This window comes from Mustela lutreola, chromosome 2, assembly GCF_030435805.1.
Source record: "Mustela lutreola isolate mMusLut2 chromosome 2, mMusLut2.pri, whole genome shotgun sequence".
Taxonomy (NCBI): domain Eukaryota; kingdom Metazoa; phylum Chordata; class Mammalia; order Carnivora; family Mustelidae; genus Mustela; species Mustela lutreola.
In genome coordinates this window covers 92,059,962-92,086,731 of record NC_081291.1, presented here as the reverse complement: position 1 = coordinate 92,086,731, position 26,770 = coordinate 92,059,962, and the positions used below count along the sequence as shown (strand labels likewise).

The following is a 26,770-nucleotide window of genomic DNA, read 5'->3' as shown; positions in this document are numbered from 1 at the left end:
CGGGAACTGAGCAAGTGTGGCCGCCTTCATTTCTGACTACTGTTGTTATCAGACACCGGATTTCATGGATCCTGGCAACAATACAGCTGGGGAAATTGCAGAAAAAGACAGACCCTCTATCCCACCTCCAACCCTATTTCCCGCTATCCCCGTCTTACCACGTGATACAGGCAGAAGTTGCCAAGGGAAGTTCTTACCTCAAAAGCCTCAAGGAAAGTCCTTTCATTAAAAGCAAAGACTGCCGGGCTGATATCTAGGGCATTGAACTCCATGGTGGCCGTGATGATGGATGACTGACTGGCCACTTGCCCGTTGCTGAAAAACACAGCGACCTTCCTCACATTGGCTCCTGCATGTGTCCGCTTGAAAACGTTCCGGGCCACAAACCTCATTGCATTACCAATGTCTCGGGCTTCTGTGGGGGTTCGATATTTCAGCTGGGAAATAAGCTGGAGGAGCTGCTTCTTGTTACGGTAGTCCGACCCACGGATGAGGTAGCTGGTGCCTGAATCATATGAAACTACAACAACTCTGGCTCCCACGGGGCAGTTACTTTCCCTAATGTTAAGGCCTTCAACAATGGATTTGATGACTTCCCTCATTTCATCAAATCTCTGTTTGGAGATGTCGTAGGACTGGTCCAGGGCAAATACCAGCTCTGTTGGGTACACTGGGCACCTTTCTGCAAACATGAAAAGCAGAAGTATGAAGTCATTTTGCTGATCAGAGGCCCTTCCCGTGCCTTTCCCTCCAGGGCTGAGGCTGGTTCACACACCACGGGCTAGGGAGATGAGGGGTTGCCTCCAGCTCCAGCAGTAGAGGGACGCACAAGTAACTCGTTGTTCCCATGAAAGTGTTATATGAGTCTAGAGCATCCATATGTGGTGGTATGAACACTCAGACTTCATAGCCTGCAATCAGCCTGCTATTTATAAAGAAATTGATGGGAGTGTCTGGGCTCATTGAAGAGTTCTGAATCCTGATCATGGTGATGGTTACATGAATCTATGCATGTGTTGAAAGGGAACTCACACAAAAAAATGAGTTTTACTGTAAGTAAATTTTTAAAAATATGAATAAAAGGAAACGATAGCTTTGAGGGTTTTTTGAAAGTTTACTGTCTACAAAAATCATCAGACATGATCTACTAATGACTATAGTCAGTTGGAAGATTTTCATCCACTTAGGCAACAAATATTCACTCAGTAGCATGCTGGCTGACATACCAGGTGACATACACCAAGATACATGCAAAGATGACCAAAATTCAAGCCTGCCCTCAAGGACTCTTTCCTGGAGAGGATTGCCCCATGGAAAGGTACAGAGTGACTACTATTCTTGATGAGCATTTGGAGGACAAAGAGGCTGTTTCCCAAGAGGGGGGTTCTCAGGGCCCTCATGGAAGTCAGCTTTTAAATGAAAGCAAGGATGGCTGGACCCCAGCAGGCTTGCAATGAGCTGTTATAAAAATGGGACTGTCTGTAATTTCCAACTCAATGCTAATATTCTTCTGATGATTGGACTTTGGGAATATGATAGGGAATCTGCACTATGTATCAAACCAAACTGTTCAAAGTGCTATTAAATTCTCAACATAGGAAAAGAAAAAGCAGTTATCTAAAAAACCAACACCCTCATCTATATAGGCTGCTCTACTATCCTCAATCTGGCTAAGTCCCCAAGCACATTGGACTCTAAATAACCCACACACCAACCCACTGTTCTCAGCAATAGGATGGGAGAGGAAAGGTTGATCTAGAGATGTCTTGAGTCAAGGAATTTTCAGTGAAGAAAAAAATATCAAAGCCAATAATGAATAATAAAATATGAAAAATTAAGTATTCTTCCCTTCTTAGCCCTAATACTAAAAACTATTAAAGAAGTGGTAGGCAAGCATCAAGACTGACCTATTGTCACAGATTCTCCTAGAAAGCAGAACCAGTTTCTGTTTATTTTTATTGTCTTCTTTTCCTAGGGCCCAGCAGGGTATCTGATAAATTTAATTCAAATCCATGAAATTTTATTGGGTGCTTACATGTGTAAGTTTTTTGGGTTTTTTTTTTTGTTTGTTTGTTTTTCAGAATTAAAGCTCATGATGCCAAATTTGGCGATAAGCTCAAACTTTTGGAGTAAGTCCCTATGGGTCTACTTCAGAAGACTTCTGGAAGTCCAGGAGTTCTTCACCTTGATATAACTGCTTCAGCAACAATGGAGTCCAAGGGATCTATGGTGCCCTGGGACACCCACTGCAGTCCAGGCCCCAGGAAGATCATCCATAGCAAGGTCAGGTGTACAAGACGTGGGCACTTGGTGAAATGAAAGATGTGTGTGGGTCAGAGACAGGAAAGGAAATATCACCGGTCCAAGAAGTCAGTGTCCACAGGGTCAGCAACAAAGCAAAAGAATGTGGTCATTCAAAGCCCCGTCCCTGAGTTCCCCAGTAACACGACCTCCTCTGTGAAGAGACTGAACTGTGAACAGAGACAAGACCTAGAAAGCACAATAGTGTGAAGGGGATTGGGGCTGGGTGTCACCATCTCACAATCAGGTAGAAACATGACATTGACAACTATAGCCATAATCACAATATAGAAGTGTCTGCATAGAAGGAAGAAGTCCTTTTTCCCATGTGGCTGAGAGTTTCTCTTAAATGGGCCTTGTCAGAATGCAGTTAATTACTTCAACAAGAATCACAGTACAGTAAGAATACTCACCTTTCCAGCAAGCTATAAAAACAGAGAGAGAGAAGAATTGGTTATATTTTTGGCACAGACTAAAAATAATCCCCTAGAACAAAATTTCAGCAAACCTTAATATTTTGTTTGACTCTACTTACAGATGAGGCTAATTCCTATATTATAGGAAGCCAAGGTTGGAGGCCTGAGGAACATGTACACAGAATTTCACTAATGGGGAACTTTCCTGACCTTTTCTCCTTGTCAGCCATGGCCAGCAGTTTTCAGCACAATCTCAATGGAAATTTGAAACACTGATCACTTGTCCTTGAAGTAGAATAGATGAGCCTCTGATTAAAAGGCTAGATATCTCAAATTCAATTTGTTTTGTCTCTCTTCCTATAGCCTGGAGCGTCATTCAGCAAGGCAAGGCTAAAATATGAGGGCTTATTTTCTTCCCAGATGAATCCCTTGGGAACCTCTCTTGTCCTGCAGAAATGTGGGGATTTCCCAATAACCTTGGTCTTTGTTTAAAAATACAGCTGCTGCATTTGATGCTCTCTGTATCTAGGGAGAGTTGGGAAAGCCCCAAAGGATTTCTCCTGAGCAAAACAGCATCTGGTTTTTCTAAGTGATTTACTCTATGAGTTGGGGACCAATCTGAGGGAGATGTTGGTAAATCTTTAGAAAGCAATGGCCTGACAATTTGCTTGCTAATGTTTCTCAATTCTTAAAAAGCAAATGAGTCCCTTCGATATAGTAAGATTTTATCAGCACTGGGAACAACCTAGCTTCCACCCTGCTATCCCACAGCTCATGCTCTCTCATGTCACCCCTATTAACACCTTTGAACTGTCTTAATCCTGTGGCTGCTGAGGTGCTAACTGCCAAAAGACGGGACTCAGAACCCACAGCCTCCTCTGCATCTCAAGGCCTGCCATGGATCCCTTTTGCTCTGAGAATCTCCATTTGCTTACCGGCAACCTGCTGTGAGTATGGAAACACGGGCTTTGGAGTCAGATGCACCTGTCCAGGTTTGAGTGTGACAAAGCTGCTTGACTTCGGGGAAACCACTAGATCTCTTTTCACGTGTTTATTTTTCCTAAAACACTTCTTTACTTATGTCCCTAATTCTAATCATTTGGGCCCTCCTATTTTATTTGCAACTGGTGGACGAGCTGTTAAGGTGGGCCAGTCAGGGATTTGATCATGCACCCGACTACCTACTTGGGTTATTGTTCACGTGTTGATAGTCTTTGGGGCTGACATTAGGAGACTAACTGTCTCAACCTGTGATAATGACCGATGTTTTATGGTTAATTGTTTTGTTTCAGGATGTCTTGCAAAGGTCACTTCTACAGAGCCTGCTAGACAGGATGCTACTGTGGCCCTATCTAAGCTGTAAAATAAGATACTAACTCCTAACACAATCACCAGCATTCTGCATTCCCCTTAGCCCCCCTATTTTGGGTGGGGTCCCAGTCACCATCTCAGGATCTGGGTGTGTTGCAGGACTGGGGTGTTACAGGACTGAGGAACAGATGTGGTAGACCAGGAGGCCTTGCAGGAGTCCAACCCCCAGGGCCTCCATGATGTCACCTATAAAGCCAGGCCCTCTGAATTAGCTCTAAAAACCTATCACCCAAATGGCATCTTGGTTCTGCATTCTGGAGGTCCATGCTCCTCGGTCAGCACTGTTTGGTTACAGAACCCACAGTCCCCTGGCCCTCTAATTTCCCGGCTAACTTCTTTCATTCAGTGTTGGAAAACTGTCCTCAAGTCTCTAACCCTTCACAGCCTGGTATTTACCTCCTGCCCTGCTTCCTTCTCCTTTGTTCTTCCTTGGGAAGATATCTGTTCATTTCCTGAGACCAACTCCCCTCCCTACAACAGCTCTCCCTCTGTCCTCCTCCTGGAGCCCAGGCCCTGGTTCTCACTTCCTCTGGGTACTGGACAGCCTTTCTACTTCTCAAGGAACATCTTCCACAGGGGTCCCTTCATTTGAATGTTCTCTTCCTTGGCCTTTTCCTGCTTCTTTTCAAACTACGACATTTGCGGAACTTCCCCATCTCTGCAATGCCATTTGTTGTACTTTGGCCCCACTCTTTCTGCTAAGATGTCTTCCTGGATTCATCCTTTGGGTTTTTGTTTCTTTCTCTGTAGTTTTACATCCTTAGGACCTCACCCATCCCTGTGGCCTCAAGGACCACAAGTATGTGAGTGACTTCAACACTGGAGTCCCCTTACTCGATCCGTACCTTTATGACAGTCTGTTTATTTAGCTGCCTGGAGATCACTTCATTTAGGGCTCACACAATGTCCCCCCACCTCTAAAATGTTTAAAGTCATCCTATTTTCCCACTAAGCAAGTTTCCCTTCACAGTTCCTCCTGCCTTCTCATCCACAGTGATACTAAGCCTCTCCCGCTCTGGCCTTGTACTTATTTCAAACTTGTTTTTCTTTTTATTCTTTCCTCACCCCATACTTGCAATGACTACATTTTTATCCAGTTCCTTCAGTAAAGTCTCTCCAATTCTCCCATCTTAAATTCTTCTGACAGTGATCATATAAGCATCATTGTAAGTCAACATGGAAGCAAGAAAAAAGATCACTTAAAATTCTACCACTCTAACAAAGTAAGTGGCTACATTTTTCTACTTTTGCTTTGACAGCTTGTTTCTGTGTAAATATTTACCTATATGTAAAAATAATGAGGATCCAATTTAATCTTCTGCTTTTTAATGACAATATTATTCATATTCTGATAGAGTCTTCAAAAAAACCAGTATCTGCTTAGTATTTGATCAGAAGATGATGTACCATAACCCAATTATTTTCTAAGTGCAAATAATCTAAAGGTATATTCATTTTGCTCTAATGAATAGTATTTCGACAAGCATATTTGCCTATCATTTTTTTTTATTTCCTTAGGATAAATTGTTAGAGATGAGATCACTGGTCTTTTTCTACCTCATTTCCCCTTCTTCCTAACCAAAGACACTATATTTGTTGACTCCTGCTTTATTCCTCTGCTCAAAATATTCTCTTGCCACTCCCCCATTACTTCCCCATAACTAGATTCAAGTACCCCATCCAAAGAGACTTTATTACTAAGTAACTAACTGACTAAACACAAATCTCCATGTTCATCCTTTGAACACCAGGCCCTTGCAGACCTTTGTACAACATCATGTGAGCTAATTTACATACCATTTAAGTTGTATTTGTTTCCCACAAGCACATTTTCTCTCCTATATGAATTACACTTCTTAAGGCTTTTACTTATACCCCTTCCTGTCACACCTTTGATGTGAGCTCTTCCTACAGCAAGTACTCAGGACAAAGCTGTTGCAGAGGGCACATGCCACCAGTGGATTCAGCTTACTGATTCTGCATACCCACACCACACTCATCCTAAGTGCCCTCACCAATCCATAGACTCCCTTGTCCCATGAAACACAGATACTCACGACTATGGTCCCTCAAGAACTGGATCAGATCACATTGCTGTAAATAAAAAAAAAGAGAAAGAGAACAGAAACATGAGCACAGGGACCTATAAGTGGCCATATTTATTGGTCAGTGGACTGGTTAGGTTTTCACTTGTGAATAAGAAGATACATACGGAATATACAGGCTTCCCTGCCATGCCTTTCATGCCCTAGGAAAACAAAACAGAGCAAGTTATTGGGATGTGATCTGGAGTCTTTAGTGACAAAGCAAGAGTAAAGAAAAAATACCTCATTCTTAAAAATACAGCTGGCAGAGAATGGTTAAAGTATTCCAGAACTGGTAGATTACAGTGCTATTTCCCCACTTAAATCAATAGTGTAAATTTCTTTGTTTCAGTATTGGATCAGTTAAGCTAATGTCTGCCCAGAGTGAACTGAATTGCTTTTCAAGGTGAGAAGTAAAGAAATAAAAGTATTTCTTAAAGATGTTTGTACTAAGGATATAACACTTAGAAGGTACTTCTCATGAGAAAACTTGAAATGTAAACCGCAAGCTTCCCAAAGCATGCCACAGGGAGAGGAATTTGTTGAGAATTCATAGGTACAGATGTATTATGAATCAAGGAATTTAAAATGCAAGGTGGTAACATACAACCTCTACATTTGTGAAAGAACCAGAAATAATTACGTAGCAAAATGGGCATTATACAAAAGAAGAGCTTTACACAAAGAGTAAGTTCATAAATGTTAAGAGGTCATAAACAAAGGAGTACATGTAATTGGCTGAAATGAATCAAGGAAGCTTCCTAAAAAATAAATAAGTAAATAAATAAACAAATAAAGAAAGGTAATATTTTCTTCACAGCTTGAACTTTTCTCCCCTTATTACTTCCTTTTCTCAGGATCAGGCTTCTTCTTTGTAGCAGTTCTTAACATGTTCAATGCACACAGATCTCTTGGGGAACTGTTGAATGCTAGTATGCTGGCTCCAGAAAATGCTATTACAGGCTCACATTTGTACAATTTCATTGGCCTCAGAAGCTCAACCAGGGATGTCTGTGTAAGACCCCTGTTCTAAATGACAACTGGGTCATCCGTCTCTCTATCCAACCACCCATCCATCCATTCAATAAACAGTTACATGTCTGTTGAATGCTGAGGTAGCCCATTCTGTGGTGCTGGTGTTATCCAGAAATGTTGTCGCATCCATAATTGTACCCACTGGGAGCACAGATTCTTCCTACTAGAATCAGGAAATTACATATCTGATTGAGAGAGGCAGAGTCTCATCCTTCCTTTCATAGGTTATGGCGGAAGACAGAAAAGAATGCATTGATTTAAAACAGAGAGAAGAACAGTTTTGGGCTAATAAATAGAGGAGGCAGCCCACATCTTACAGAGGATCAGAGCTCCAGAGCACCTGTCCTAAAGAACCAAGTTAGAAGAGAACTTCAAGTTCTTAAGCAAAGGCTGAGGATTGAGAGCCCAAGACAAAGAAGCTGATCTAATTTGAGCAGACCAGCAGACCCAAGATGGAGAAGTCACATTCTGGTAGAGCAGCAAGCCCGAGACAGTGAAACCAGGCTCTAGTGGACCAGCAGGACCAAGTACAAGGCTGGGAAGATGCACGATCCCCACATAGATCTCCAGAATCTGAAAAGGAAATCAATTCAGACCAGATCAGCATGGCTCAGAGATTAAGTCTCACCCAGGGGACTACATATTCACCAGCTCTTTAACATGAAAGAAAGAAAAAAAAGATGTATTAGAGAACCCTTAATAGCCAGTTGACTCTCATTCTATTGTCATCCACAAAATATCCGTGCTTTTGTTTTCTCTCTAAGGTCCCAAGTTGAAGAACTCCAGGTAGTCACAAAACACTCAGGGTGCACAGAACAAGATGGACTATCTCTCTGCTCTATACACAATGCTTCCTACACCTCTACACAAACCCAGGTGCTGGCAACTTTTAGCTCTTACCTAACTATGCTCATCAGGGGATAGAGATGTGTAAATAAATCATTATGATAACAGGAGAGGCACTGAAATAGAGATATGGATGTTTCATCACTGGGAGATGGGCCTGACTCTGCCGGGGAATGCTCCCAGAGGTGACATTTTTCTTGCAGTGGAATCATAGTAGGAAGCTGCGGTTATAATTCCCGATGTCTCTGGAGTCTACATTTTGAAGATGGGGAGGCAACGGCAGTGACTGGGGAAACTATCAACTTGTCTTGCATGCTAAACTTTACCAGGAGACCTTTATGGAGCTTCCTTCCATATTCCCATTCCTACTTTAAAACTATAGTAAAAAAAAAAAATAACAGTAATAGCTAATATTTGCACTGAACTTTATCAGTCACAAAGAGTGCTCATATTTGAGAATCTGGTCCTCACTCCTACCCTTTGAGGTGGTAGGACAGGATCTGTTGTCCCATTTTAGAAGAAAACTGAGAGAGCAGGTTGACCAGCCCAATGGCACACAGCTAGGAAGAAGCAGAACTTGGACTGGAACCAGTGCTCTGACTTGAAAACTGTGCCCCTCCGGGGAACATCCTAAAAACGAGCACAGGCTACTGAGTTCTAGCGGTGTACTTACTCTCTGTCCAGGAGGGCCCGGGGGTCCTGGAGGTCCCTGTTCACCTTTCAGGCCTACAGTGAGCTGCAGATAAGAACATGCTTTAGTTTCCACACTGTTTATATCCATGGAAACCACCTCAGTTTTAATGATACTTTCTACTTCAAAAACACTTTTTTAAAGATTTTATTTATTTAGAGAGTGCATGATCTGGGGGAGGGGCAAAGGGAGAGGAAGAGTGAGAATCTCAAGCAGACTCAGGGCTGAGCACAAGCCTGATGTGAGGCTTGAACCCATGACCTGAGATTATGAGCTGAAATTATGAACTGATTATGAATGAAATCAGGAGTCAGACACTTAACCTACTGAGCCACCCAAGCATCCCTTCCCAAAAAAAAAAAAAAAAAAAAAAAAATGTCTTTAAAGAAAGCAACTATTAATTCAAGTCAAGTAAATTCCTTACTTATAATGTAAATAGCCATTCTTAACCATTGTAAAACCTCCCTTTTCCTCTTAGCCTCTCCATTTAGTGATATACTTTGCTCTGGCACTGGCTGTGCAATTGATCTGAATTAGTCATAAACTAGAATTGGTGCTAAAAAAAAAAAAAAGCAAATATACTAGAGCACACAGAGATCTAATTAAAAATTTCCTATCTGCAAAGGATCCAATACAAAAAATAATTCTCCACATACATAAGAGGACACGGGTGGGCTGTGTCACTCCCATACTTCAAGGTGATGGATATGGACGCTAATGAAATTTATCCAGAAAATATCTGTTGAATTGCATCTCTTTCATGCTGATAATGATCACTGATATTACACTCCCGCTTCAAAGTAAAAAGATGCTTGTCTCAGCATTTTGTTTTTTAAAAAATCTGTAATATTTTACTCTACACTTGGCTAATTAGAAGATCTCAACAGCCTTCTTTAAAATGAATGCCTGAGATGACCTTGGTCATGGGTGGTAGAATTGTCAGAAAACTCTGAGGGACACAGTGGGAAGATGTCAGCTGCATTTCTGCTCAGGGTTAATATTCTGGACTTTAATATATGCCTTATTTCTCTCTGTCAAATAAATAAATAAAAATCTTTAAAAAAATTTATAAGAAAATATTGGAAGGCACTGACATTTCTTGGAACAGCCAGTTATCAATCTATAAATCTTTAAAATAGTTCAGATTCATGGAACCATAGAATTTTAGAGCTGAAAGTGATCTTTGGTGTCAAGTTCAAGTCTCATGTTACAGAAATAGAGACTCTGAAAAGGTGTGGTAAAGGTCACACAGCCTGGGAATGGCATTTCAGATGCCCCTGGGTTAGATCAATAATCCACATTTATTATTACACATAAAAGCCAGGGTCTTCCAAAGAAACATTTATTATTTCTGGAATTATAAGCCACTTACTGTTAATCCCCTAAATCCTTTGGGTCCAGGGCCCCCAGGAATTCCACGATCACCGACAGCACCCTAAAGATTCAGATATATGGAATCAATATATTAAAATATTTGCTATTAAAGAATAAAAGTAATTCTCTCTAATACTTAATTGACCTTATAACTATACTGTATCTTAAACATTAAATGTCACCTTCTCCTGTTGCTTGGAACTCAGTCATTGATAAACTTAATTATTCTCCAAACTATTTTTAATTTTCTAAGAATACAAATATTTATGCAATAATTATCAAGGCAATGTCTACCCAATCATTTTTTAAAACATCTAAAGGAAAAAATGCTTGAAAATCCAGGAAAACATATGGAGTATTAACTATAGAAAACACTAAATAATTAATTACTTCCTAAATTCTTGAATCATTTCTGAAAAAGCTGAAGGTTAAAAAAAAATTTACTCTGACCTTGGTAGGAAATGAATTTTAGTACCTATTTATCAAAAAACTAATTTCATGTTTATCCCTAAACTGAAATATGCTAACTTTCTCCTTTTATCAGTAAATTAGAAAATTGGTCTTCTACAAAGAGAACTCTTGTCCTAACACTTATTTATATACTTCTCTCTTGCACTCTTCTCTAGTTAAGGAAAGAATTTCTTCTGGCACTTCAACCATTCAAAGCACTTTTAAGAAGATTCAAAAACTGGCTGCTTTTCTGTAGTTGATTTGATTTGATTGGACTTCAATTTCTTGTAATCAATATTTTGTATTTTAATTTGAGGACCAACTATTGGGAGACACTCTTCTGAACAGGACACTTGAAAGAAAGAAATCAATCTATCTATCTCAATCCAGAATTCCAGTGTATAAGAACAACATAACAGGAGCTGCTCAGATGGAAATGGAAGGTGTGCCTGGTGACAGAACGCAGAGGTTCTGTCCTCTCCAGATTTGTCCTAGAGTTCAATCTGGGAGGCAATGAGGAATTCTGGAAACTGTTCAGGAGAGGAACATGTATATGTCACACTGGGGAAGACACCAAGTGAGAGCAGTGTTTGGGACTAACTGAAGCAGGGAGAAGGTGGAAATAGAGACCATGAGAAGAATGTTGCCACCTTCCAGGCAATGGGAAGCAAAGGCCACAATGACAAAGAACAAACAGCAATAGCTGAAGCCAAGAGTTTGAAATGAGTTTCTCCAGGCAGAGAAATCAAGAGGACAGAAGGACTAGACTTGAGAGCAGGTCTAGAGGTAGAGTTTCAAGACCAGGGACATCAGACAATGAAGGACAGGAGAGTCTTTTCCAGTTTAAAGATCCATAGGAGTTAAGTATCATCCTTTATTCATGAAGCCCTGGAAAAACAACTGTCCTGCTTTTTTGCTTTTTGGTTTTTTTTTTTTTTTTTTTAACCTTAATTCTCAAGTAGAAAGTTAAGATCATGGTAGTTTCAAAACAAGGTCATGTGCACAGTACCTTTTGACCCATATCTCCAGGGAATCCTCTTGGGCCCTACAATTCGCAGAAGAGAACATAATGGATCAACAGGCCACTCCTGTAGTACGATCATTTCTTCTTATATTATTTAGGTTTGTTTCATCAGTTAAAGAAATAATTACTTTCCATATTTACCTTTACTCCTTTTCGTCCCATTTGACCATAGCCTGGGATGCCGTAATCCCCCTGTGAACATACCAGTTCATTTTACTCTCTCAAAAGTGAAATTTAATTGCAATCTATACTGGTAGCAGGAGATAAGCACTAGGGACTTGCAGGTAGAGGGGGCCTTATCAGTGATCTTGTGCTCTGGGTACATGAGCATTGCTGGCTTTTCCTCACTTCTTGTTATGTGCCCTGGTACTTTGGCCAGCTCCGCTCTGCAAACATTGTAGGAAACAGAGGGAAGACCGGTCAGGACCAAGGGAGTCAGTGACATTTACTTGCCTGGAATATTAGGAGCTGATTGAAAGGAAGGACATGGCTGAGGGATTTCCCCAAAGCAAAATTGCTAACGGCTGATAAACATATGAAAAACTGTCCTCCTCACCAGTAACCAAAGAAATGCAATCTGAAACAGTAAGGAGATGCTATTTTTCGTTAACAAAATTGGTAAAGATCAAAAAAAGAAAATGACAAAACCCACTGTGGGTGTGGGTGCCCTGAAGCATGCATTCTCCTACATAACACATGAGGGCGTATATCATTTGAATATTCCTGAGGCCACTGTGAGAAAGAGTTCAAAGCCTCACTTAAATAGGCATATATTCTTTGAACCAGTTATGCTACTTCTAGAAATTTCTACATAGAAATTATGATTTTTGCCCCCAAATTTAGTTAGATACAAGAATGTTCATTGCTGTGCTGTTTATGACAGTAAAAAATGAAAACAAGTCAGGTATTTAATAGCAAGAGATTGGCCAAATGAACTAAGGTATATACATTCAGTGGAATATTTTGAAGCTATTAAAAGTAATGTAATGACATGGAAATATGCTCATGATATATTGGTATGAGGGGAAAATTGAGCAATTTGGGGGGTTATCTCTAGGATGTTAATATATATTTCAAAATAGTGAGATGATGGGTAATTTTTCTTCCCTATTTACCATCTCTTATGCTTGGTAAATTTTCTACAGTTTCTACATGTAACATTTATAATAAACATCATTTTCGAAAAGAAAGGAAAAAATGTCTCCTATATTGGCTGCTCCTATATTGGCTGCTCCTATATTGGACAGAGACGCTGGTATGTCCAGAGCTACTAGAACAACTGGTTCATTCTTGGGCTCTACTCCCCTCTTCTTGTTGTTGCCCTAGAGTTTTGCAAGACAGGGAGAGACGTGGGTAGCCATGCATCTATATGGCTGTATCGGTTGTGAAAATATTGAAATGTCCGGCTGTGACTTACCCATTATCCTCTCTGTGTGCCCCTTTTCCCTCTAGCTGTTTCCCCTTGCTTTAACAGACAGACTAGCTATAGAATGAGAGCTGCAGAGGTTGGGAGTATGTCCCCTGCATCTTCCCAGGAGGCCCTAAAATATCTTTCAATACCCCAGGTGCTTAGGCTGATGGCATCAGTCCCCTTGTCTTTACCACAGAACTGAGCACTTGGAGTAGTGGAAAGGTAAGGGTCCTAAATGTCATACCTGTCTTCCTCTCTGTCCGACTTGCCCCATTGGCCCTGGATCTCCAAGAATTCCAGGTTCTCCCTAGTGAGTGAGACAAGAAGAGCTTCAGATCAGTAAAATCAAACCCAGCTGCTACCACAGGAAGTTGCGAAGGGAGACTCGAGCCTCTCAGGGAGGGTTCAACAAGGAGATGGGGTGTAGGAAACCAGTGACAATGTGTCCAGTGGAGAGTAGGAAACAGCAGCACAGCCCAAGGCCGTGTGCAAGCACTGCTTTCCCCATGTGATACAAGGACGGAAGGAGGAGGCAAAGCGTGGAAGATCTACTCCAGGGCAAGTCGATTCATTGGCTGATGTGTTTGCCCATCCAACACGTATTTACTCTCCTGGAAAATAAACTGTCGAACAAGATAGATGTGGTCCTGCCCTCGCCAACAATAGTGTGGTTGGGAAGAGAGATGATTAGACAGGCAGCTATAAACTCAGGGGCCCGTGGCAGCCAAGAAGAAGGGCCTCTGAATTGGGTTTGGTGGGGCCAGGGAAGAGGGCTGGCTGAAGGGAAGGAGCAGGGGCATGGGGCTTGAAAGCTGAGTTAGGTAAGCCAGAAGAAGGATTCGGGAGGAGAGAGGATGGTCTGGGTGGAGGGAAGCCATTGATGAGAAGCCTGGGCAGGCAGGCAGGAGGGAGAAGAGCTCTGAAACCTCAGAACTAAACAGCGTCAGAGGGCCTTCTTTTTTTTTTTTTAAGATGTTTATCATAGTTTTATTTATTTTTTAATTTTTTAAATTTATTTTCAGCGTAACAGTATTCATTGTTTTTGCACCACACCCAGTGCTCCATGCAATCCGTGTCCTCTCCAATACCCACCACCTGGTACCCCAACCTCCCACCCCCTGCCCCTTCAAAACCCTCAGATTGTTTTTCAGAGTCCATAGTCTCTCATGGTTCACCTCCCCTTCCAAGGGCCTTCTAAACTACATTAGAGTTTGGATTCTCCAAAGAGCCACACGGAGGTTAAGACAGGCTGCATAATTTATGGGGCTCAGTGCACAACAAAATCATAGGCCCCATCCTCAAATACGGAGACTTCCAAGATGGTGACAGCACAGCATTAAACCAAGCCTGGGGCCCTTCTGAGCTTGGCCCCTACTGTGACCACCCAGGTGCCAGGCCCAAGAAGTTGGCCCCAGAGCAGGGAGCCAATTGAGAGGTCTGAAACAGGGGAATGGGCTTCTAAATGGGCCTACAGTCTGCAGTCTGACAGTCTCCCACAGAGCCACATCAGAGATGGGTGAGTTAGAGAACCGTACGCACAGACAGATTTGAGTCTGGACACCCCTCAGCCCCCTGCTGGACTCCGTCATCACACACACTCATGCATTCAGGACACCAAGGAGGTGAGGAGAGTTTTTCAGAGTTGTTTCATGATGTATGAGATCACTGTGTCTCTCTAGTGAAACGGGAAGAGATAAGCAGTTAGAAATTCTTTGCTCAATGGAAGCTAAAGAATGTATCAGCAGAAAGCCAGTGGGTGGTTGATGGGGCCTGGATCATGTGAGGAATTAAAATGGAAATCCAGAAAAGAAGGGAGGTACTTTTTTTTCTCAGTATTTCACATCTTAAAGAGATAACACTTACTTTTTTCCCAGAAGGCCCAGGACTTCCGATGTTCCCTTTAGCTCCCACTGGCCCGGAAGAGCCCTGAATGAAATTGTGAGACACATATGTTGGCCCTGTAGCAATTCTTAGAAAACCCATTAGATTAGTTTTGCTTTTCTTCATGTCATTTCCAGCAGCTCCTTGATGCCTCCTTAACAAGAGACCCAGCCCGCCCAGCAGGGAGAGACAATCTGCCGCAAAGCAGGTGACTCAGGGTATGCTGCTGTGTAGAGGACCACAAGTCTTCCTCTGCGGGGATACCGCTGGTCCATATGGGGCCTTAGTGAAAAACAGAAAAGGTGCCCTTGACATGACAAATGTTAGTTCTAAGTGCAGCAGACTTGTTGTAATGTACTGATTGTGTGAGGACGAGATATTGTCATTTGCGTGCACTGTGCCATGCACACATCCAAAGAAGAATGTGTTTCAGTCCCAATCTGCAAATGGACGAAAGTGTCTTCCACAAACATGCTAGGACAGTAACTAGGCAAACACACATATTCCTAGCCTTCTGAGCTCCCACTATTGGAGCTGAAGAACTGAGCAGTTCCAAAACATTTTTCATAGGAATCCCTCACCATCCCAACTGTCATTACTCACTGTCAGAAACTCAGGGCCAAATAGATTGAGAGGGTGAATTCAAAGCTGAACTGAGAAATCAAATCAATTTGGGTAGCGAGGGATCTTTGTAGAGTAAATTTCAAATATCTACAATCAATGGAGAAACGCGCGGCACAGATCGATTTTTAAAATTTAGAAAAACCAGAATAGTGTACTGGGTTTCGAAATGTTCACAAGTCCACACAATTTGTCTTCTTGCAAATGCTTTCTTCAGGCTGACGCAGTGGGTCTGTACCTTCGCAGTAGAACCCCAGTGGCAGGAGAAAGAGGAGGGCTTAAGAGACGTGCAAGGAATCGGAGTTGTGCTAAGAGTCTGTCCCCAGTTTTTTGTCCCAAGTCTGTCCCAAGTTAATTGAAAAATAAAATACCCCATATATACATAATATAAAATAAACTACAGAAGATGATGTTTTTGAAGAAGGAAGAAATGGTGTTGCTGGAGGCCACTGACTCTACGGTTCCTGGGTCACTCACCTGTGGTCCTTTATGCCCCTCGCTTCCCTTCTCTCCTTTTCTGCCAGGAATTCCATCCAACCCCTTCGGTGGTCATAAATAAATAAATAAATAAATAAATAAATGAAACATGGTATAATGAAGCAGAGGAAATGTACTTTTGAAACATCCACAGAAAGGCACTGTTCCAACCCTTCAAGTAACCTTTTAATTCTGAGTTTAAGCATATCTTACAATAGGAATGGAAGGGAGGACCAGACTTAGTGGTACAGAACTTATCAAGGAATCTCTGCCTGGGTCCAAGACTGTCATCCCACTCTGACAGGGAGACATGGAAAGAAACCAAAGGGAGAAATAAAACCCTCAGAAGAAGGAAGTAAGAGGTAAACAACAGTTATATGGATTCTTTGCTGGGGCAGGTTACCTGGGCCAGAGCGCTCACCATCGATTTGTAAAATAGAGAACAAAGTTGTTTCAAGTTCCCACAAAAGGACATTTAGCAGAGGAACGTAAATACATTTTCAACTTCATTTGCCATCAAATACATGTGTACATACTATATTTACCACAGAATTCATGTCTAGATCTCTCACACAGAAGAAAAAACTAGAGGTGCTGGTCAACTGTGCCCTCCCCAAAGTGCCAGCTATAAAATGGCCCCAGCTGCCCAGTGCAAATGGTGGTTTGCACCCACTGGACTAGATGTGGTTCACTCCCTAAGTATCAAAGGGACCCTGGAGTAGCTGAGGTAATGTCACCTCTCTCCCTACAAGGCCTGGGGATAGATCAGGACTGATCCCATGGTTACTTAACCTAAAGGATTTTCTAACTGGTGGCTTGGTTTAGGAACCCCAGAACCCTCAAGAGAATACCAAATTCTGCCTTAATGTGAATCATATGAAACCTCCTAAAAGAAAAATGAACTTTTGAGAAGGCCTCAGATCTATGCACACCTTCCAGGCAAGTTCTGGCTTAAAGTGGGACCCATAAGGTAACTGAATACTCCTGTTTCCAAGGCCATTACCTAGGGATGAGCCCAAGCATCTTTCCAACATGGAAGGAAGACAGAGATGTCCAGACTCCAGTGCTCATATCAGTAATGATATCGCCAAGAAAAAATGGCTCATGTAAAGGTCTATCATTAATATTCTAAAAGGACACTCACCCTGTGTGAATTAGCTTTAGATGAGTTAAATAATAGTTTCCAATTCCTAACTTTCCTTCATGGGATCTGTGTGCAGGCCTTCCCTTAAGGAAAACCAATTTGTTGATTCTGATATTCATTACTAATATAATACTAAGGTCTTAATAATTCATTATTACTAACAAGCTGATAACAACAGTGTTGAACGCAAGAGCATCCATTTTCTCCGTTCAAAATAGGAGCAGGTTCGATGGAACAAAATCACTCTCCCATGATGGGAAATGTTGAATTCCAGAAACATGGTCCATGGAAGAAGGCGGGAGCAGAGTCAACATTTCTCAGTTATTTATTTTTATACAGAACTACCAACCCTCTTCCCATCAGGATAACCCAGCATTATTTATCAATATTTAGGAAATTCTTGAACACACCTGTGGGCCTTGTAATCCGTTGGTTCCCGGAAGGCCTTGAGGTCCACGATTTCCCGGCTCGCCCTGGTGAACAATTTTTCAGTGTTAACACTTTTTCCATACAGTTTCCATATACATTCTCTCTTTATACTATCTAGTACTATAATATATAGTACATGGGTACTATTGTGACTGAATCTTGGCTCACCCCTTACTTGGCCTAGGATTTTACTCTTTCCCATACTAAAAAATGAACACAAGATCTTTTCTGATTCTAGTAAAGAATGGCGCCCTTGTGCAGTCGATCTGCAGTGTGGGTGAAAAGCAGGCAAACAGACAGCAGGTCTTCTGGTCTAGGAGGTGTCTGTGAAGAGGGTTCTGCCTTAGGCCAGGCCTGTCCAGTTTCTGGCAGCTGAACTAGTGTTTCCCTCCATTGGTGGGGCCATGTCCCACGCTCTGCACTTCCTACAATGTCCTTGTCAAATGCTCATTCATTCCCAGGGCCATCTGCATATGAGGAACCTCCTTGAACTGTCTACCACGGAGGGCAGGAGGTAAAGGGTACTTACCGAGGCACCTGGGGGCCCCCGTTGGCCTTCCCTTCCCTGGAACAGAAAAGGCAAAGTGTTAGTGTTGTGTATGTATCCAGATGGAGCATGCTTTAGAGGCAGACCAGCCTGTTTGATTCCCTGACAGACATAAGTAATGAGTAGCTCACAGAAGTGGCTTCCCTGAGGCACTTCCCAAAGACAAGTTTTCACACTGGGCACTTCATTATAGACTAACATTTGGGGGATTGATTGAAAACCAATCTGAAAGTCATTACAGATCCAGCTCATCTAACTGCCTCTGACAATTATTCAGGAAGCTGTTTAGAGAATCAAATCATTCTGAAGAAGCTGTCTTCTATCTTCCCCTCTTCAACAAATCCCACAAAGTACTGTCTGCTAATCAGAGGCTTCCTACGTGAGGATAAGCTGTATCCTGTCCATCCCTCTGTCCGAGGCCCTGCATGTATCTCAGGGGAGAATAGAAATTGTTACATTCAACGCTTCTCATGGGCCCACTGAGGTCTGTTTTCATGGAATTCTGCAAGAAGGAAACGGCTGAGGGTCTGCTCAACTACATGGCGGTTCAATGGCACTGCCACACTCACCTGAGAAAGGGGCTGATCTCTGACGCTGGGAAATCTGCACTTAACCAGAAGCGAGCTCCAACGTTGCCAGCTCAGGCTCTCTAGTGGCTCCTTTGCCACACCCTGTCCTTTCCAGCGAGTGATCAACGCAGATGATTCAGACCCTAGATCCTAACTTCTTTCCCCCTAAACAGCAACAATAAAATCTGTTCCTTCACGGCCTCCTCACCTCTGCTCCTTTGAGCAAGCTGTGGAGCATCTCAACCATCAATTTGTGATAAGCAACTAACTATGACTACTTTAGGTACAAGACAAAGACTTCATCTTTTAAAATTTTTATTTAAATTCAACTAATTAACATATAATGGATTATTAGTTTCAGAGATAGAGGTCAGTTATTCACCCATCTTATATAACACCCAGTGCTCATTACATCATGTGTCCTCCTAAAGACTTTTAAAAAAGTCTATGAACTATTGAACACTACACCTGAAACTAATGATTTACTATATGTTGGCTAATTGAATTTAAATTAAAAAAAATCAATGATAATAATAATAATAAAATAAATTTAAAAATTCTATTCATGCATTCAGAAAGGTAGCCATGGAAATCATTTGAGAATCGGTTTTCTTTCAACTGCCTACCTTCTGGAGTTCCTTTGAATGAACTTCCTAACCAAGTATCATCTCTACCAGGTCGGCTGATGATTGGAATTCTTCCACTGGGGTTCTGCTTCCCCCACTCAGGGACTCTCCTATCAAAATGCAAATGCACTTTGGGAGAAGTTACCCATTGTACCTTGTCAGCTCTTTGTACCTTGATGTATGTAATAAAGCTCTTGACATACGAAAGCAGAGAAGAACTAGCAAAAGGCAGTTGAGGCCACTGTTACCCTGTGATGTCATAACTCCATTAAAAAGGGTAAAAGAGGCATAATACTCCATAGTGTATATGGACCACATCTTCCTTATCCCTTCGTCCATTATAGCAACATGGACGGGACTGGAAGAGATTATGCTGAGTGAAATAGGTCAAGCAGAGAGAGTCAATTATCATATGGTTTCACTTATTTGTGGAGCATAACAAATAACATGGAGGACATGGGGAGATGGAGAGGAGAAGGGAGTTGAGGGAAATTGGAAGGGGAGGTGAACCATGAGAGACTATGGACTCTGAAAAACAAACCTGAGGGTTTTGAAGGGGCGGGGGTGGGGGGAGGTTGGGGGAGCCTGGTGGTGGGTATTAAGGAGGGCATGTACTGCATGGAGCACTGGGTGTGGTACAAAAACAATGAATACTGTTACTCTGAAAAGAAATTTTTTTTAAAAAGGGTAAAAGAGCATTTATTCTGCATACAGACAATATTGCACAGTGGTTAGGGATGTGTCTTTAGAAGTCCGGCACTCTTGAGCTCAACACTGCCCTTTAAAGCCTGTGCGGTGCAGAATAACTGTGCAATACACCTTAGCCAGGGGTTTAGGACCCTGAACTCTGGAGTGAGATGGTCTGGGTTCAAACCCCAGTTCTGCTACTTGCTACTTATCCTGGTCTTGGGCAAGCTGCTCAAGGGTTCTTGATTATTCTCTTCTATAAAATGGATATAATAACAGTATCTATCTAGTAGGTTTTTTAGGAAGATTTAATATTTGAAAGTGATCTGATCAGGACCCGGTACAGAATAAATGCTAGAAGTACTACTATTTATAAGCTTTTGTGTGTGGCAGGCCAAAAACAAGGGGCCTGTAATGTTGTCGTTTCAAGTCGTCTGGTTCTCAGTACATCAGTCCACTGTTTTGGCAACAGCTGGCACAACTAACCCGCGTAAGGGTCTTCTATCACAGAGGAGGCAGTGTCCTACACGCTTGCTTGTGTTCTCCAAATCTATCTACTCAAGATCCTCTGACCCTCACAGAGAACTCTGGCCTTCACTGGAGAGCTGGGGGAAGAGTTCAGAAGAAAAGTGATTGCAAAGGTAGGAGCTTGGTGCGGAAGCCGGTGAAGATAGGAGAGGGATGCTGAGAGCCTCCTGTCTCTGAAGTGACTTCAAGTCATTGGCTGGTTTGTCCAAGTAGTAAACCCCCCAACCCCACTCCAGTATCTCTTTTTAAAAGGTGCCTGAATGATGGTGACAGTTACAAAGCTATCTCAAACTAAGAGTATTTTCTCTTAAACCAACAAAAATCCGTACGTATCTTTAAAATTTATCTCATGTAGTGTATCTTGCTGCTCTGCTGCTTCCTCTGGTTAATTTTAATTCTTGCATATGGAGAAGACAGGCAGAGTCCCAGAGAATTTTTACCAGAAGCATCAAGAAGCCTAAGCCATCTGACTAGATCTTATCCCTAAGAACTATGATTCAAGATAAACAAAGGCAAAAGGAATTAAAACACATTCCTCCACTATCTATTCCAGAGAGAAAGGCAATCAGCCACAGCCTTCAAGGTGATAAGACTCCAAGTCTGTAATAGAAAAAGAAGCCAACTATTTTCGGTTCCCTCTTGAACAAAGCTTAGGGTCAAATAGATCTAGGGTGCTGTACATTATTGTCTTTTCATACTCTCCATTCTGAGTGCAGGATAAAAGGGTTTCATTCTTTTAAGATTTTATTTATTTATTCATGAGAGACAGAGGGTGGGGGGAGGTGCAGAGGTCACGGGAGGAGCTGGCTCTCCACAGAACCTGGAGCCGGACCCCTGACTCGATCCCAGGACACCAGGATCACCACCTGAGCTGAAGGCAGACGCTTAAGTGACTGAGCCACCGAGGTGCCCAATAAAAGGTTTTCTAACACATTGGAAATGTCACCTCTCACTTCAGTAGTCCATAAAAAAAGTGATTTCTTGTTTGTTCTTAAAAAAGAAGGGGAAATCCCTGTTTTAGGCTTGGTATCACATGAGATGCTACAAAGTTGTCCTAGAATCTAGAGGTTGCCACAGGCTTGGCCCTAGTCACCAGTGTTTTTCAGGAATAATTTATCAGTGACTTTTCTTTCCCATTGGCAACACTTGAAGAGAAAGAGAGTATGTTTATCCAATTCATATTCTTAGAGAAGCTCAAAGATGCTAAGCTACTGGAGGAGGGCTTTCGTGTTAGAGGCACCGACTGTCTCCAAAGGTATTCTGAAGCTTCTGGAAGGCGGAAAGAGGAAGGCAGATTGTCACAGAAGTTCTCAACAAGGAGTGATTTTGTCCTCTGCCCTCACCACTACCCTCATCCCAGACATCTGGCAAAATCTGTAGACATTTTCTCTCTCACAACTTGGGGGGGGTGTGAGCTACTGACATCTAGTGGGTAGAAAACAGCGTTGCTCTGACACATCTTATAAAAGCACATCATAGCCCCGTATATCATCTGGCCCCAGATGACAATAGCACCGATGTATCAGCCCTGGGCCAGCCAACTCTGCACTGGCAAATATTGTGAATGCCTCTGTGGCGCCTTTGGGTGAAAAGGAGGGAAAATAAATGTTCGTAGAACATACTTACCCTATTTCCTCTGGAATTAGGACTGCCTGGTGTTCCTTTCTGTCCAGTTCTACCCTAGAAATATAATTGTTTCCCCAAGGTTGTAAGGGATAAGATTCTGAATAACTACATCAGCATAAAAACTTCATGCACTATTAAAACAGTAGAACAAATGTGTCATGCTAGAACCTGTCTGCATATTAACACTACTGGGTCTGTATCTGTTAAAGAGGAAAATGGCATAGCAACGTGCACTGCTAACTATCAGTTTCCCTGTATAATATCACCTGCCAGAAACTTAATAATTTTACCCGTGGAACTATAACCCACTACAGATGTGTCTTGTTTTAGGAAATAAGGCTCTTTGAAATCTGAACTTAGGGTTGTTATTCAATTATAGAAGACATACATATTTTACTAAGTAATTAATTTAGACTTTATGAAAGTCTCAGCTCAGTCACAGAATGAGTTATTCATACATATATAAATAGATCTATAGATGCTATGTATGTAAAATGGATCCAATTACTTGTCTTCCTTGTTCTCCTTTGGAGCCCTTTTGTCCCTTGATGTTACTGTTTTGTCCTGGATCACCCTGGAGGAAGATTTAAAAAGGATTTTAGAACCAAGAAATATTAACTTTTTTTTTTCACATACCATGGTATAATTTTAAAATAGAAAGCTAATTTGTTTTTTTTTAAATTATTAACATAGAATGTATTATTTGCCCCAGGGGTACAGGTCGGTGTTTCATCAGTCTTACTCAATTCACAGCACTCACCATAGCACATACCCTCCCCAGTGTGCATCACTCAGCCACCCTACCCCTCCTATCCTTCTCCCCTCCAGCAACCCTCAGTTTATTTCCTGAGATTAAGAGTCTTTTATGGTTTGTCTCCTCCTCTGGTTTTATCTTGTGTTAATTTGGGTTAACTGAGAAAAAGTGAGAGAAAATTCTCCATATTTGAAATTCATAGATTTTTTTTTTTAAATGAAAATATTTCCCTAAGTTTGAATGAAGAGGGTTTGGTGACAAATGAAGTGTTAAGAGTGTTTGCTAATGACTGTCTGATGAAACCATGATGATTTTCTCTTCTCTGTATTGGCACCGTCACTGACGCACTAGTCAAAACATGCTTACACTACTTCCTTAGCGCTGCAATAAGATTCCTTTCTGATCAAGTCTGCAAATAGGGAATCTGTAAGATTAGAAGCCCAATAAGTAACATTGTGAAAATTTCTCCCCAAAATGAACTTGAAAGTCTCAATGTAACATTAAGGATAATTAGGATGGAACTTTAGTTCCCAGTTCCAAATTTCCAATATAATCAGCCAAGGTCAGATGCACACAGATTTTTTTCCATAGCAGTTACTTCTCAGTCAACAGCTACTACTCCAAATCCCAAGACAAGCCTTCATCTACAGCTTAGCAGGAGACACAAGGAAAAGGAGAGAGGAATTTGGAGCAACTACGCAATTCAGAGCCAACTAGACCCAAGTAACTTACAGAATCTCCTGGGAAGCCCTTCTCCCCATATTCCCCAGGGGGACCTCTGGAACCCGGGCTGCCCTGATTAAAAAAAAAAAAAAAGAATATGAGCTTCTGAGTTAGCTTGTATGAGGGTTTTATAATGGTGTTAAAATGTCAAATGTGTGTTTTGGAGGCAAGAAAATTAATCGGACAAAATGATCCATGTTCCTCTCTCCCAGTCAGTTTCCTCAAACTTCTTAGGCAGCACTCAGTGCAGTTTTAAGCCTATGGTCAGGATTATCCATAGGGAGGCTGAGCAATGGGAAATTTCTCATGATCTAGCATAGCACCATCTGACAGAACTTTTCTGCAGTAATAGAAATGCTCCATATTTGCATTGTCTAATATGGTAGCCCCTAGCCACATGTGGCTACTGAGCACATGAAATGTGGCTGGGACAAATGAAGAACAGAATTTTTTACAGTCACTAATTTGAATTTAAATTGTCAGGTATTGGGAGTGAGAATTACATTGGACATCGAAGCCAGTCTAGAAACTTTTGATGTTTATAATTAAATTGCCCACTGGAAACCTTCACAGGAGTATTCCACATGTCACCTCAAACTCAAGTGTTCCCAACTCAGTTTCGCCAAACCAGGGCACTTGAAGGCATTTTGACTGACTCCTCATTTCCTGCTTTTCTGGTCACCTAGATCTAGAGATCTTATGTCCTGGAGACAGAACTGGGGTGAGAGAAGCAAGTCACCTAGGATGCAAAATTTAGGGAGACACTCACACTTTGCATATCTCTGAGAAGGAGTACTTTCTTAAATCCTGCACTCTAGCTGCTCATTCCAGCCCAGGCCCTGCTATGTCCTTAATATGTCTTCTGTCTGTTCTCGTTGACGTTGCTTTACTTGAAGGCTTCATCACTTCTCACCTTGATTATTCCAGATTCTCTCATCTATGCCTTGTATCTATGTCATCTCTGACACATCCTCCACACCGCTGCCAAGTAATAGTTCTAATAGGCAAATTCATGTGTGGTCCCTGTACTTAAAATCTTTCAAAGACACCTGATTGCTTAATGGTTAAAAGCCCAAGTCCTCCACATGGCCTACCAGTGCCTTCCCAATCTCTTCCCACTACCTCTAGAACCTCACCTCCATCTACCTGTACTCTGATGCTCAACTTGCAGTACCCCCAAGCCTCCATGTCTTTGCGTATGCTGTTCCCTCTGTCTGGAATGCCTTTCTTCCATGTCTTGCTAATGCCTCTCATCTTCAGCTCAGGGATCATTTCCTCTAGGAAGACTTCCTGGACTTCCTCCCTACTCTGCTGCGTTAGGTGCCTTCTCTGGGCCAACATGGCCTCAAACATATTTTGCACTGTCTTTGGCTATTAATATGTCAGTCTTCTAATGTCCCAGGATCCTTGAAGACAAGGAAGTGTGGTTCATCTCTGAATCTTCAGCACATAACCCAGTGCTTGGCACATGCCAGGTATTCAAAAATATTGGATGAATAAATGGATCAGAACAAAAAAACAGCTGTTTGGAACCAGGTAGGCACAAGTTAATAAAGATCGAATTGAATTTAAAATAAAAAAAAATTTCACTGTGATTTGCTACAGAGAGGTCATCAAAATAATTCTGTATTTTTCTCTTGCCTTTTATGTTGTTTTCTTTTTTTCCCCTGGTACAATAAAGAGAACATGGAAGCCACTGACAGGCAAAAACATTCGTTTTCAGATTTCTGAGGAACATGCCCACAGAAGAACCTTGTATGCCTTGACTCCCTCTCTCTGGAATTTCTGAAAATTCCCAAATGGGGATGTAGCATCTACTCAGTAGTAACAGGACTTCACTGCATGGTCAGGTCAGCTGTCACACTTCTCCCTAGGAAGCACTGGCACACATCAGTTAAGACTGTCCCTGTTGCCAAATTCTCCTTCTTTGATGTATCGAAAGTGTTACCTGAGATCCTGGATCACCTTTTTCTCCTTTTTCCCCAGGAAATCCACGAAAACCCTAAAGGAATTCAAGGAAAACAAAATTCCCATTTAAAGAGAAATACATCAACCTCCTGACCATGTTATGATACCTGAAAAATGGCTTACCTCTTCCCCATCCAGTCCGGCAACCCCATCCTCTCCTTGTTCTCCCTGAGGGACAACAGGAGTGCATTCGGGTCAGAGGAGGGCTCTGTCACGTGCTTAATGGGAAGCTAATCCCGTCAGGAAATCGGATTGGACTGAGAAGACAACTACAGTACCTTACTTCCAGAAAATCCTCTGATTCCCTGTAAAAGACAAATTCTCTCTCACTGACACATCAAAGACAGACAGCAGTTGGATTCACAGACTGTTGGAGCAGGCAGCGGCTGCCTCCCTAAAGAAGCAATTGTGTTTCTTTAATTGCTTCTGGCTCTCTAAGCACAAACCAATAAAAGGGATTGAATGAAGGCTCTGAACTCATTGAGATTTCTAAGAAGTTGAATTAGTCCACAGGTGAAGACATAGATATGTAATTGGAGAACGGCAATGGGGGGCATGGAAGAGAGAAAGGGAGGGAGAGAAGAAGAGACAGCAGAGCATGTTGTAGGGAATTCAAAATCACATTTCTAGCAGAGCCTCACCTTTTGACCATGCTCCCCTGGACATCCTGCAATCCCTTTATCTCCTGGGGGTCCAGATTCTCCTCGTCTTCCCTAAGAAAAGGCAGCCAAACAGGTAAGTCAAGTCACCACAGTGACTCTTTTGTCAGAAGTTGCCAGCAGTTTGCCCTTTAGAAGTGAAGCTCTTCCTTCTGCAAATGCATTCCTTTACCTCTGGCTCTCCCCTCTATTCAACACATCTTCCCCATCAACCTTCCAGGCCTCCTTACAGACCCAAGATCACATGGAGTCCCGTGGCTTCACTGTCCTCAGCAGACGGCACAGCCAAATGTTTGGAAGTTGCGTCACATTCCAGCCCCCTTTCAAAGGCTCCAGTAATACACGTTGGCCCCAGCGTGGTAGCCAAGGTCCCAGCGCTGCCCTGGAGAAGCCAGCACAGCTGGTGGTTCTGAAGCCAGCTGGTCCCGGGGGACCGGAGCTGAGTAGAAGCTGTTGATGGAATGGGTTGAGTTCTGGTAGCAGTGGCCACTAGAAGTGCAAGTGCTCATGGAAAGGACCACCAGGGGA

The 26,770-nt window shown here is 42.1% G+C and overlaps 1 protein-coding gene across 1 annotated transcript in view; it reads right to left on the bottom strand.

Moving 5' to 3' along the window:
* Positions 1-26,770, bottom strand: part of COL6A5 (collagen type VI alpha 5 chain) — a 149,299-nt gene that overhangs the window by 42,551 nt on the left and 79,978 nt on the right. Inside the window, exons 14-33 of the mRNA XM_059162583.1 lie at positions 26,225-26,296; positions 25,862-25,888; positions 25,707-25,751; positions 25,564-25,617; positions 23,625-23,687; positions 22,647-22,712; positions 22,139-22,192; positions 18,085-18,120; positions 17,537-17,599; positions 15,983-16,045; positions 14,867-14,929; positions 13,248-13,310; positions 11,734-11,784; positions 11,578-11,613; positions 10,117-10,179; positions 8,727-8,789; positions 6,301-6,336; positions 6,146-6,182; positions 2,715-2,726; positions 198-682 (exon numbers count right to left, since the gene is read on the bottom strand). Of these exons, the coding sequence (XP_059018566.1) occupies positions 198-682; positions 2,715-2,726; positions 6,146-6,182; positions 6,301-6,336; positions 8,727-8,789; positions 10,117-10,179; positions 11,578-11,613; positions 11,734-11,784; positions 13,248-13,310; positions 14,867-14,929; positions 15,983-16,045; positions 17,537-17,599; positions 18,085-18,120; positions 22,139-22,192; positions 22,647-22,712; positions 23,625-23,687; positions 25,564-25,617; positions 25,707-25,751; positions 25,862-25,888; positions 26,225-26,296 (1,452 nt within the window). The remainder of the gene's footprint in view (positions 1-197; positions 683-2,714; positions 2,727-6,145; positions 6,183-6,300; positions 6,337-8,726; positions 8,790-10,116; positions 10,180-11,577; positions 11,614-11,733; positions 11,785-13,247; positions 13,311-14,866; positions 14,930-15,982; positions 16,046-17,536; positions 17,600-18,084; positions 18,121-22,138; positions 22,193-22,646; positions 22,713-23,624; positions 23,688-25,563; positions 25,618-25,706; positions 25,752-25,861; positions 25,889-26,224; positions 26,297-26,770) is intronic.